General features: G+C 35.3%; 1 protein-coding gene across 1 annotated transcript in view; it reads right to left on the reverse strand.

Moving 5' to 3' along the window:
- luzp2 (leucine zipper protein 2) overlaps positions 1–14,212 on the reverse strand; it is a 305,954-nt gene that overhangs the window by 50,783 nt on the left and 240,959 nt on the right. The window contains exon 7 of the mRNA XM_074665597.1: positions 10,901–10,963. Coding sequence (XP_074521698.1) covers positions 10,901–10,963 — 63 coding nt within the window. The remainder of the gene's footprint in view (positions 1–10,900; positions 10,964–14,212) is intronic.

Below are 14,212 nucleotides of genomic sequence, written 5' to 3' on the forward strand. Positions count from 1 at the left end.
TGTCTAAAGTTTTTGTACATTTTTGAATTCAGAAAACATTCTTTGCAATTTTTGCAGAGGTTTCAAATTTCAACTTTTTTAATTCCTTGCCAATTTCGACGTTTCAATGATTTTGTATTTCTTTATTTATTTTAATTTTTTTTGCATTTTCTTGATTTCAATTTTTTAAAATTGTTTCAAATGTATTGACCTCAAACATTTTTTTAAAGTTTTGCCAATTCTGTCATGTTACAATTTTCAATACAAAATTTTTACAATTTTTGCCAATTTTTTAATGTAAAGAATATGGATTTTACCATTTCCGCAAAGTTTTCAAATTTCAACATTTTTCTAATTTCTTGCCAATTGACATCAATTTTTTTTTGCAAATTGTGTACTTTCTTTGTTTTTTCAAAATCATTGCAATTTTTTTGAAATCTCAAATTTGTTAAATTAAGAATTTTTTTAGTATTTTCAAATTTTTGTCATTTCCTTTTTTTTTTTGCATTTTCCTTAATTAAAAAAAAATAAAATTGTTGCAAATGTATTTAACTCTAACATGTTTTCAATTTTTACCAATTTTTGCATTTCACAATACTCAACACAACATTTACCGATAAAAAAAATATATATATACAATTTTTGCTAATTTTCGCAGTGTCGCTTTTTATGTGGATATAAAGCTCCTGCTTATTTTTCTGTTTAGTTCAAAGTGACCTTTCAGATATGGTGTCATGGCCATCTTGAGCCTCCGTAGAGCAGTCAGTGGGAGAATCACCAAGCAGAGGAGCTACAAAAAGCAGCTCACAGATCATTTTAGTTAAAACTAGTTCAAGTCACTTTTCAGAACTTTTGAAAGCAAGGAAACGTATTCCAGTGGGTATCTGACAATATATATCTGTTTGACTGTTAATGTTAATCTATTATGTTTTTTCTTGTATTTTACAGTTTTACACTGCCTTATGACATACATGACCAAATCAACTGCAACGGTCTATCATTCACAATTTCAACTTTTTTGACATTTTTGCGGACGTATCAGGAATAAAAATCTGAGACTTCACACGTACAATTTTATAAATTCAAAAACCTTCTAGTTTAGATAAGTATTGACCAGATTTTAACTATGTATCGAATTCAATAGACTTGATAGTTTTATTGTAAAGATAAAGTTTTTGTTTTTTTATTTATTTATTTATTTATTTGGCTCTGGAACAACTTTAATCCAGATTGGCTGATAAGACAAAGTGACTCTTATGAAAGTAAAGGTTGCAGACCCCTGGTTCACACCTTCAAAACTTGTACATATGTGACACTGTATAATTTCATACATGTTTGCATGACGAGAGGAAACTGCAGAGTAACAGCAGCTGCTAACGTCAGGAAGTGGGAATGAGTATGGATGGAAAAAATCTGAAATCAATACCAATAACTGATATTCCTGCTCCTCTCTGCCAAGAGATAAGATATCAGATCATTTCACATGATTGCACTTTAACAAGACGCTCATAACCTTCGGTTTATACCCTTGAGGAGAGGCTGAAAGCTGCATTAACAGCTCCGGGGGTGGAGAAGCTGGAAAGCAGTATGTATTGAACTTTAAGGCTTGTTAATGCTTTATGCATGATATGCATATGGATACAGAGGAAGACTTCTGATTATACTCTCTTTTTATTTTGTCAACTGGAAATCCTGGAGGGGCAGATCCTGATCCTGATATGTTTTCTTCTATCTATCTATCTATCTATCTATCTATCTATCTATCTATCTATCTATCTATCTATCTATCTATCTAGATAGATAGAAAGCTATGAGCAGCTATTGAGAGGAGCACATGCAGAGAAGAGAAAATGAAACTTAAGTATCAACCTCATCCCCCAAGTACTGATCAATACTGATCCCAACATTGGCACCTATATATCAATATTTTAGGCTGATCTGCACACCACTTCTCTTCCCATATCTCTACATTTTTTTAATGATTTATGATTTTTATGATATTCAGCTCAAACATTCATTGCCGTCTCAATCTTAGCGTGAGGATGTATTTCCTCCCAAAGAGTAAGTGTTTCCAAAATGCATTGTCTGTAACTCCAATGTCTACTTAGTGTATCTTGACTGCCGTCGTTGGAAGCGCTCATGAAAGCTGGAAACGGTCGAACACAAAGGAATAGAAACCCCTCAGCCAACTGGCGCTCTGGCGGAGAACTCGCTGACAGACCTACTCAGAAGTCTAAAAACCCACAATGCCTCTGGCTGCTCATGAAGCTAGAGAAAAGAACAGGCTTAGATCCATGAACATGTTTGTACCAGGCTTTAGAGCATCAGTGGATTATTCAGTATCTCGTCTTTTTAAACCCCTCAATCAGGCCAACCTTTGGTTGCATACTGAACGTAAGATGTGAGAGCATGGTTTATCTACTGCTCCAAGGTTTTCTTTTTGTTCATAAAGAAGTCTTTTATGTTAATGATGCACTCTGAACAATCTGTAAGCTGATCCAGATGGTAGTTATCCCATAATGTGGATCTCTGGCACAGACTGATGAAGAGTCCAGGTTGGAGTGATTCGAGCACATGCAGAATAAAAGCATCCTGCTCTTAGTGCTTCTTCTACAGCCACTGAAGAATGTGTGTGTGTGAGTGTGTGTGTGTGAGTGTGTGTGTTGTGCATGCATGCGGGTATGATGCATTACAGTACAGAGCCATTACATTCATTACACAGAGCATCATCAGCAGAGAGCCCTCCGAGGACTGCGGGCACATGGCCGCTGACCCAGAAATGCTGACTTTCAGGGTTAGTGCCTCCAAGTCTGAGGCTCCATGTTCCCGCTCTGAGTCCATTATAAAAGGTGTGGGGTCAGTCGGTGCTCGCCACTCAGCCAGACAAGGCGTGCCACTACATCAAGCCGTCATTTTTCTTCTCTGTTTTTTTTTCCAGGCTGGAGGAGAAGCAGCTCTGGGGGTCCATTTAAAAGTGGACTGACTGAGGAAAGAGGATGTGAAGGATGAATGCAGCTCCTATGCCAGGAAATATTGTCTCGTAGGGAAACGCAGGGAAGGCGCTGTCACTTCCTCTGAAGGCTTTAATGTTACGGCTGAGCAGGCGGGGAGGACCTGTCTGTGTGCTCTTTACAGTTCGGAACTGGGACTTCAAGGTTTGGACTCTTTTTTAAGGTGTCTTTTAAATCTGAGGGCTACGATTTAATAAAAAGTGCTGACCAAACGTGTCTTACTTCCTCCTCTAAGAGAAGTTTCCCCGTCCTCTTTTTGTGTCCCTGTGCTTTCACAATCCTCCTCTTGCTCTGTGATGCACTGTCTCCTTTAGAAATGTACTCATATTTCTAACAAGTCTTGTCAAACAGGCGTTTTTCCTGATCCCAATCTTAAAAAAAAATGGTGACAAATTACAGACCTGTGTCTTTCCAAAAGTTCTTGAAAAATTGTCAATAACTTGATAATTAAATGGAGAAATACGATCTACTGAGTAATCATCAATATGGGTTTAGGAGCAACATCAACATCCTTAGCAGTGAAGTAATTTGTTAAAAAAACATATCTACACTTATAGATAAGAAACATTATGCTGTATGTGTCTTGTTCAGTTACGAAAACTATTTTATTTACTAATCATTCCCAACTACTGCAGAAATTGGAGTTTTATAGCATAAGAGGTGTCACTAGATTGGATAAGAAGTTGTTCAAATAATAAGTATCAGTATTTTAATATTAGTAATGTGGTGTCATATTCTGGGAAAGTCACATGTGGTGTTCCACAAGGTTCAGTTTTAGGACCTAACTTATTTGTACTTTATTTATATGATATTTTTGAAATATTAAATAATTTGAAATGTATACATTTATTTTGCTCAGGATCAGACATTAAAGAATTGAAGAAAATCAGTTGTTCATGTTAAAAGAATGGTTTTTTATCAATAAGATATCATTAAATGAAAATTAAACAAAATTTATGGTGTTTGGACCAAGCGGCAACCTCCAGTCTAGGAATATGAGACAATGCTGAAGTGCTAAAATCTGCTGTTTCTCCAGTGTCCACTTGAGGCTGGCTCCAGAAGTACAGGAAGCCACATACACACCAAGCCAAAAAAAGCTGTTTCCAAAGCAGAAATGAACCTATTTACCGCCTGGTTCAAAAAACGTCTCCTGTCTGAGTCGCTAATTTTACTATCATTACCCACTGTTCGGGGGTGAATTTTTTCTAACGCGGCCGTTCAGAGGATATTAAGATCGTGAGCTCGCCCAATAAGAGGCACAGCTGAGGGTCACGTGACCGACAGGCGCCCTATGGCTGTAGGCGAAGCCCTTGCCACTACCAATATGGCCGCTGTAGCCGATCTGCTTCATTTTCCATTACAGAAACAGACGGGTGACGTCGGAGAGACTACGCCCATGTTTCATACAGTCTATGGTTTGGACAAACTGTGATATTAAATCAACACTTAATGGAATTAAAATTGAAAGAGTATGTTAAACTAAATTTTAGTAGAAGGAGTAGTTTTAGATCATCAACTTAGTTGGAAGCCACATATAGAATACTTTGGAAAAAAATCATCTAAATATGATGGTATAACTTATAAAACAAGAGATACATTAAATATGTTTGCATTTATTTCATTTCTCATTTATACTGCTATAAATGTCATGTTGTGTTGGGTTTTTGGGAATTCATAAATGACACATCTTATCTTAATCCTATTATTAAACTTCAGAAAAGAGAGATTAGTATAATAAATAAAGCTTCCTATCCCCAAATGACAAATAAATTATTTACAGAGTCTTGCACTTTAAAATTCTTAGATGTTAGATATTGAAAAATTAAAAACATTAAAAATACTACTTTGAGTAAAAAACAAAAGCCTTCCCAACTGATTTCATCTTTTTTTATTAGGAGGAAAAAACTATATAATTTGGGAAGGGGGCATAAAATGGGTAAAGTAAAAACAGATGTGATTCCTATTGGGGGGGAAAATTATGGAAGTGATTTAGTGATGGCTTGAAAGTGTATAAATCTTTGTTTTGGGTTTTTTTCTTATTTTTACATTTAAATGTAAATAATTAAGGATTAAATGAAAATGAATTAATTTAAATGATTAAGAAAAACAATTTAGGATCATTCTTGTTGTGTTTTTTAAAATTGATTAATTTTTTTTTTTTATTTGTATTACTGATATTCTTGGTTATTATTTCTATGGATTGTACAGGGTAGGCAAAAATAAGCCTCACCTACAGCTTCCTGTTTTTTCAGCGATAGGTTTTTATTTTTATTTTTATTTTATTTTATTTTTTACATTTTTTGTGAATATGTAAAAAATATTTGCATGTATACACATTTTTGTGAATATTATTTATTTATATTAATTAATGCATTAATTGATTAATTAATTAACTGATTGATTAATTTATTTATTTGTTTAATTTCTGAAAAGTCATTGCATGTAATTCACATTCTGCGCTGGAGACTGTGACCGAAATAAAATACTCATACTCTCCCTCCATGGCCAAACCTGTCATGGCTTAGAAAACATCCAGACATGGAATAATTATCATGTTATATTTCTAGACTTTTCTGTTTCTGTTGTCGACAGGCTCCTGTGTTTTCTGATACTGTACAACATCTGTCATAACCACCTCAATTGCCCCGCGGTCAAGGTGCTTTGACTGACACCCCCCTGTGAAGCTGATGACATTTCTGTATCTTGAGTGACTCCCCTCTTCCCCCCGCTGGGCTTTTGATCACTGCACATGTGGAATACATATGAGTTTTCAAGGAAAAGTCAGAGAGGGTCAGAGACGTGATGCATTTCCACCTGACTCGGCGGTTATGGGAAGAAAAAAAAACAGAAAGAAGGCAGGCCGTGTGCGTCACTCCCCAAAGATGACAGATTTTACAAGACAAAGAGCGTTATAAAATTAATCTAATCCTTCTGCAAGCGCGTAATGTTTTAAAAGGTCTACATTAAACGCTCGCTGACATTGAGGAATAAGGTTGTGCTGGCTGAGTGACTGATGCAATTTGGAGACAGCGATTTACGAACAGCAAACAAGTCAATTCATCCATCATTCACAGGCTGGAAATAGAACAACCGACGGGACATCCAGGGACAATATATTCAGGCGTTTGGGCACGGAGCCTAAAATCCAGGCTGTCTGGATGGAGCCCCTCTTTTTTTCTCCTCTTCATTCATGTCTGAAAGCTTCGGGAAGGCTGGGCATGAAACATCAAAACAAACATTTAAGGAGTGGAATAAAGAGTACTGTGGCATCTGACATTTTAAAACTGCCAACGAGGCCTGAAAGGTCACGACACGTAGCATCGACTGCCGATAAATATTATGTAAGAATTCAGCTCCAAGAAAATTTAGTTCCTGGAAATACAAGCAGCGGTGGAGGATGGTTGACTGAGCATCGATACAGAGGAGGAAATGCACCTGACACTTTGCTCTTTGTTTTCTTTTTGTCTTATAAACTTCCAGCCTCGTGTAGGGCTGTCAGAGTTTTAGCTCTGACGATACATTGATGCAGATTTCTTTAAAAGGGAACAATTTTTTTGATGTGCATCAAATTTAAGTCTTGTTATTATGACCCTTGACAATCCCTCCTGTGAATTTTCTCTGTACAACAAGTAGCTTTACAGGTTTGCTGGGTCAACACTGAATTAAGTTTATAAGGGAATAAATACGTAATTGGTCACTGGATCTGGATATCTCAGGGTGTAAATATATAGAAATAAGTAAAAATTGCACGTCATTTGACATTGATGGACTGTTTTGTTCTGTATTATTGACTCAAGTAGGCCATCTAGTGTCTTGAAGTGGTTATAGCAGTATTTTAAGTTGTTTGGAACCTTGCCGTAGTTATGAAGCCAGCCATGAGCCTGGACCTAACTTTTCTTTCATTTGCCTGTTTGTTTTTTAAGACACTTGGAGTTTTCAGTATTTTTTTTTTTTTTTTTTACAAAGTCTAACTGTGAAATGTTTCTGTGATTAAAGTTGGAATTGTATTCTAAAGCCAAAGTTGTACCAATGTTTGCTAACCGCTAGCACATCAATGCAATTTTCCATATACGTTAGCATCAAGCTTGCACTATTTTGTTTTTATTGTTTTTGGTAAATAAGGAGATGAATAGGAATCTCCTGTCAGACAGTAATGTTCATTTCTTTGTGCACTCAGTTCTGTAAGACTTCAAGCTGAAAATCCTGAATCAGAGTTTTCTTAGGAAACGGTATCTAACTACTAATCTATGCTAGCTACGGCAGACTAGCCATCGTAAGGTCCGGCAGCTCTGGCATAGTGTAATGGATTGATAAGGGAATTGTTAAGCACAAAAGCTAACAATAATTATGGACTGAAACTAGGGATGCACAGATATGAAAATTTGGGCTGATACCTATATTAATAATGCTGTTATGGCTGATAACCCAATAACTGATATTTACCAATATTAATATTGGTAAAATAAATAAATAAAAACCAATCTCGACACAAAGGGATATGTCCAGATGGTTTAGAGAGAAACAGCAGTGCGATCGTGAGAAAAGATGACCATGCAGAGGATCAAAGGAAACTGAACGCAGCAAGGAATGCTTTTTGTCTGATTTCTGGATCACAAACAGGAAGAGAGAGACAAAAGAAGAGAGTCTGCTCTTCTTAGGTAGTTTCGTGTTTACATAGTCAGAGAAAACAAGATTATTTGGGTCTTGAAAGATCGTTCAAGTTGCTCTGAAAATGCCGGCAGCTAATGAGTAAATATTGGCCGATACTGATATGTTAAAAAATGACCAACATCAGCCAAAACCAATTTTGATAGGGCTATATTGTGCATCCCTAGTTTGATTCTTTTCGATTCTCAACGGGAACTGGTTTCAAGTCCCATTCCTAATCAGAATCCTCTTGGGTTAACAAATGGGAAAACAGATCTTTCAAGGACCTAGCAACATACTGTATCAAAGCTCAAGAAACTGTTCATGTTTGAGTTCATCATACTGACATCATTTCCTGTAGTAAAATAAGCGACTCAGACAGGAGACGTTCTTTGAACCAGGCTGTAAATAGGTTAATTTCTGCTTTAAAAACAGCTTTTTTGGCTTGGTGTGTTTGTGACTTCCGCTACTTCCAGAGCCAGCCTCAAGCGAACACTGGAGAAACAGCAGATTTTAGCACTTCAGCATTGTCTCATATTCTTAGAACGGAGGTTGCCGCTTGTTTGAAACAGTGAGAGTAATGAAACCATTGACTTACAAAATCAGAGGGAAATGGCCAGTCGATGGTGGACCAAATGGGAGAGTTACTATTTCCTGTTTTTTTTTTTTTTTTTCCAAACAGCAAATGATGAGTTGTTATATCAGATCTTGTTAAAACATTATTTCAATGGATTATTTGAATTATGTCTTTCTTACAAATTCCTTCAAGTGGGGAGTCTTACAAACAGAAAGTTGCTTTTTTTTACTTGAATAATTCTTAGATCAAAATTTATTCTCTGTTTTTATTTTTTTGTACAGAATGTGATCCTCCTTTTACACACTGTCTTCCTTCCTTTTTGTGTTTGGTTTTATTTGTTTGTCTTTGTATTGTTTATTTGTCTTTTCTGTCTTCATAACTGAAGTAGACCGCCTTGCTGTTTGTCACATATTGGTGTTCGACACTTGAAAAAAAAAGAATACTAAAAAAAAATAATAATAATCCATGTTTGTTAACTCTAACTGAGAAGGAGGTAAAATTCATGAGGAGATCTAAAGCTTTGGCTGAATGCTCAGCTTTGTCGACTGCTGCTGCTTTGGGAAAGACATCGTCCTCTTCCTCCTCCCTAAGCAGCCGTGATATCTCACCCAAACTTTGGAGCGAGTCCCAAAAATGAAAAATTAAGGCAATTTATGTTTAGTAGATGAATTCTTAATAGTAACAAAACTTCTTGGCAATAAATCCAAATCCTGCTTGTTTCTCTTTAAATGGAGCCACAGACAAGAGCAAACTGTGTGGGTTGTGGCCATGGGTTGGTGTGTAGATGATTGAAGCCTTTCGTCTTGTGTTTAGCTCTGAAGTGTTGAAATCTGCACCATGACATCATGTTTTAAAACAAACAACAACTTTATGCTCCGGCCAGGAACTCAAGCACCAGTTTGGGGAGAAGATATTTGTTTGGCCAGAGAATGAAATATAAACTCAAGAAAATGAATGGATTTCTAATCTGTAACACTCTCAAAGATGATCTCTTCTGTGCTGTAAATTCACCATCAAAGCTACTGATGCCAAGATTTTTCAAAGAAAATACTAAAGTTGACATAAAAAATAAAAAGTGAGCACATTTGTCGACTCCAGTGTTGATAAGAGAATAAAAACTTGAATAATTTCCCGACAGAGATCGTTTAGAAGAGATACCAAATGTGTAATTTATCACACGTCAGCATCAGACAATCATGAGATTAATCGTGATTAAAAGAATTAATCATTTGACAGGGCCCAAGAATGACATTATTCATCACATTAGTCAGCATCCTCCGCACTCCTCATTGATCATCAGCAGGAGTCTGCAACTGTTGCTTTCAAAGGAGACATTTTACTTCAGCTCACCTGGATTAAAGTCATTCAGGAGCCACAAAATCTACTTTATCTTCACAATACAAACCAATATAGTGTATCAAATCTATGCATACTTAAAATATAGTAAATAATTATCTACAGGAGTTAAGATATATTTTTTTAATTCATTAAGTTGTACATGTAATGTCTTTATTTAAAAAATGCAATTATTTTAGGAAAATTTGATGAAAAAAAAATGGAAAAAATTTAAAAAAGGTAAAGAATAAAAAATGCAAAAATAAAAAAAAGTAATTAACCAAAATTGAAAGTTGTTTTGATGCAAATATTTCAAGAAAATTGGATATCAAAAAAAGCACAAAATTTTAAAAAAAAAAAGTAAAAATTTAAAAAATGCAAAAATAAGAAAGGTATTTACCAAAATTGAAAAGATTTAAAAAAAAATGCAAATATTTAAAAAAAATGAAATGTTAGAAAGTTGAATTTTTTTTGAAAAAATTGTTTTTTATAAGAATATTTAAATAGTAAAAAAAAAGCAAGAGTATCAATTTCAAAATTTTAAAACTCTAACGTTTGAAAAAAACTTTTTGTGTCTTGTCTCTTTTTATTACTATTTTATATTATTATTATTATTATTATTATTATTATTATTATTATTATTATTATTATTATTATTAATTATTATTATTCACATTTCAAATTTATAATTTGTTATTTTGAAATAAATTTGGAAATATTTCAAAAGAATTTTAAACTAGAAATTTGTAGAAATATAACAAAAATGTTGAAATTAAAAAATGAAAAATGAAACTTAATAATTTGATAACATTCAAAGGATTTTGAAATTTAATAAATTTGTAAAAATCTGAATAATTTTTGAAAATCAATACATTTTTTAAAAAATTTCTCAGATTCCTTGCACACACACATGGACCATGAACCTGGTTCTGAGTCCCTCTCTGGTTTTGGGCTCTTCATGTGGTGCTGGCTCTGCTGCTGTGAGCCCACTGAGCTCCAGCGCTGCATGGTGTCATGTGTAATTTGTGTCTTGCGGGCTTCCTTATATGATCTAATGCATAATTCTGTATGAACTTCCTCCACAGCTGTCGGCTCCAGTTATCCACATTGTTCCCGTGATTGAAATGGATGGGATGGATCATGCAGAGGGGAAAACAGAGGACAGCGGTGTGTGAATTAAAGGATGGACCATTGACTTTGCAGGCTGCTAATTTGGAGGCACTTTGTAATTGCTGAGTGTTTAATTGGAGTATTCCCTGTGATGGGATCACCCTTTCAAGGTGGTCTGAAGTACCTGTTTACTCTGTGTGTGGAGTGCCCATCTAACCCCCCCTCTCCAGTTTGAACTTACCTTAAAAATTAAATCCTTTTTCCCGTACCGCAGTTCTTTCAGTTGAGCCTGGATTTTTTTGGACTGCAAGGGAAAGATAAGGAAATAAGTGTTAGCTTATTCAAATAGCGAAATTGGTTTTAGATCACGTAGCAGGATTCTGCCAGCTGCAGCAGAAGACTCCTTTGTGAGTGTTCCCTGGGCAGAGCTCTGGCTTAAAGCGAGGCTCTGGTGAGAGGAAGAAAATATCAAATCTCCCCTTCACTGAACTGCATAGTCCACACAATGATGCAGTCATGCACTGGCTTCTTGCCCACTGTCTAAAGCTGAATTCTCCCTCCCACTACACACATTACCGCCAACATTGCCGCACACATGCAGGTTCCCAGGTTACGCCGTGCTCTCGCCTGTCATCTGCAGGCAGCGCACACACACCAGACAAGCACACACACACCAGACAAGCACACTCACACACACAGAGCAGATCTTTACAGCCGCCCCCAAACAGACACGGTGACCAGCTCTGCCTGACATTCATTCTGCTGCTGCACATCAGTGGGCACAGAGGCTGTCTCTGAGATAGCTTGATACACAGCCGTCCTCAAAGCTGCTCATGATGTGAGCATGAACACGGACTGCCTCCACACGGGATTCAGCAGACAGGCTGATAGTTGGTCTTTGAGTGTGTACTGGAGCTCTCACACAGATTCAATATGGCAGAGCAGTCTTTCAGGACTAGAGCTTTGATTAAACAGCTTTCAAATTCATTCATTTCCCTTCTGCTGAGTCAACCTTTAAGATCCAATGTCATCTAAAGGCGTCTGTGATTTGTGCTCTTTATTCAGGGATTTCCATTGCTCTGGCAATGTTTCACTTCCAATGCATGCATTAGATCTGTGGCAGTAAAGCATCAACAGAAGGTAAATAAAAAGTAAATAAATAAAAATAAATAAAATATAGGTTATAGCACAAGTGGGTATGTAACACTATTTCTGCCAGCTATACATCATGTGATGCCCCATGTTTGCTTGTTTGTTGGTTTGGTTTTTGTATTTGTCATGTCCTGACATTTTCAGAATATATGTTTGTTTTATGTTAAGTTCTCTTCTGCTGCTGATAATGTTTCTGAAAAATAATACGCACTGAAAAAAAAAAAATACAATAAATACACAAATTGTAAAATGAACTAAATAAAAAAAGAATAAAAAAATAAAATAAATAAATAAAATAAAATTATAGAAAATGAAATCAAAAATAAAATGAAAATACAATAAATAAAATGTAAAGTAAACCAAAGAAAGACAAAATAAATAAAATGAAATAAATTACTTACTAATATAATGATATCAAATGATATAAAAATGAAATGAACAAAATAAAAAAAAAAATGAAATAAATGACATAAAAATAAAATGATATAAAATGAGATCAAATTAAATAAAATATAAAATGTAAAAAACAGCAAAATAAATATATTTTTGAATACACTAAAGAAAAACAAAGTAAATGAAATCAAATAAATGACATAAATATAAAATGATATAAAATGAAATAAAAAATAAAATGATATAAAATGAAATAAAAAATAAAATAAAAAATACAATTAATAAATAAATTTTAAAATAAACTAAGGAAAAACAAAATAAATAAAATAAAATTTATGACATAAAAATTAAAAGTGATGAAATTACATCAAATGAAGTAAAACAAAAAAAATAATTAAATCTAATTTCATGAAATTAAATTTAATCAAACAAATTAAATGAGCTTAGGTATAACCTAAATGCTATTAAAATGACTGTGGATATGAATACTCCTGATGCATATTAATCAGTCTGACTCAAGTTTAACAAGTTAAAGTTTTGCATTAGATGTTAGAAAGTGATTAAGGTTGATACACATATAGGCATATCATAATGAAGCATTATAGCATAGCTTTTGTATTCATGCCTCCATCTATAGTCTTCATCTTTCTCTCCGACAGCCTTTGTAGCTCTTGTTTTAATCTTGTGAAACTCTTTCCCCCACTCCTCTCTTTATCTCCTGTTTGGTATTTCTCCAAGCGTCAGCCTCTTTTCACCTCTTTTTATTTGCTTTTCTGTTTTGTGCAGAAAGAACATTACAAGAAACTCTGGCAATGAGAAAAAAATGTCAAAATATCAGAAAAAAGTTCTCAAAGTTCCAGACTATTCCATTTGGAAATTAAACTGTCGTGACCTGAGTTTTAAAAGAGACGATGTGAAGGTTAGGGCGAGTTTAAACTTTGATAAGACTCTGATAATGATATTCTGTCACCTCCCTGTTCTGCCAATGTGCGACCAGCTGGAGAATCCGAGCCACCAACTGTGTCTTTTCTCAGCATTCGTAGACATTTTCCCGCATTTACATGTAAATATGACTTGCCTCTTTCTTTCCATCATCCCATCCATCCATAGCTCCATCTTCATATCTATTTATACAGCTTTTACTTCCACCAATCTACTTCATATCTGTTTTTTCATCTGGCTGTCTGTCTATATAAACCTCTCTTGCTCCCTTTCTATCTATCTGTCTCATTCCATCTCTGCACTCCCTCGACACGGGCACTAAAAATGTGACATGAGGTCTAATCTTTCACCGGAGCGCGCCGAACACGACGCTGAGGGACAAATTCACTTCAGAGGCTTTCCTCTGTGTACTTGACAAGCACCTGTGCCTTTTGTTATTTTTATGAGAATCTTTATCTTGTTATTCGTCTTCCCGTGGTGCCGCCATGTCCCCAGACACCGTCTCTGTCATGTGCAACTGGATTCAGAAATTGCTTCCTGGGGGCTACTAATGTAAAAACAGCAAGGTTAAACAAACAGATGAATGACTTAGAGAACTCGCAGTGAAGTGTGTGTGCGCCGGTGTGTGTGAGACATATTTTTTCATTAGCCGTAAAATGAAACGTTAACTAATTAATGTTATTTGTATCCCGTGAGAGCGCGATGAGGCACTCCCCTGTAATAGAATACATCTTATTAAGACGCTACAGTCGCACGCGCTCAGTGCTAACTTATAAATGCAAATATCTGACCCTCCAAATGTGCTGAGCTCTCAGATTTGCCAAAGCATGGGTCTATTACAGTCTGAAAATAAATCATGTGTCTGCTCAGCCCCAGAGAATCACAGCAGCATCTCGACTTTTCTTTTTTTTTTTTTTTTCTCGATGATTCGAACCTCGTAAGGGAGGAGCCTGCATTTCTAATCATCACAATCTCCACAAAATACATCTTCACAGTGTTTTACAAAACTGGTGCAGCTTCACAGCTCAGCCTGACCCTTTTAAATATTAATAAAATGTATCTGTGT

This window comes from Halichoeres trimaculatus, unplaced genomic scaffold (assembly GCF_033239565.1).
Source record: "Halichoeres trimaculatus isolate MK-OKI-2021-1 unplaced genomic scaffold, fHalTri1.1 fHalTri1_scaffold_3, whole genome shotgun sequence".
Taxonomy (NCBI): domain Eukaryota; kingdom Metazoa; phylum Chordata; class Actinopteri; order Labriformes; family Labridae; genus Halichoeres; species Halichoeres trimaculatus.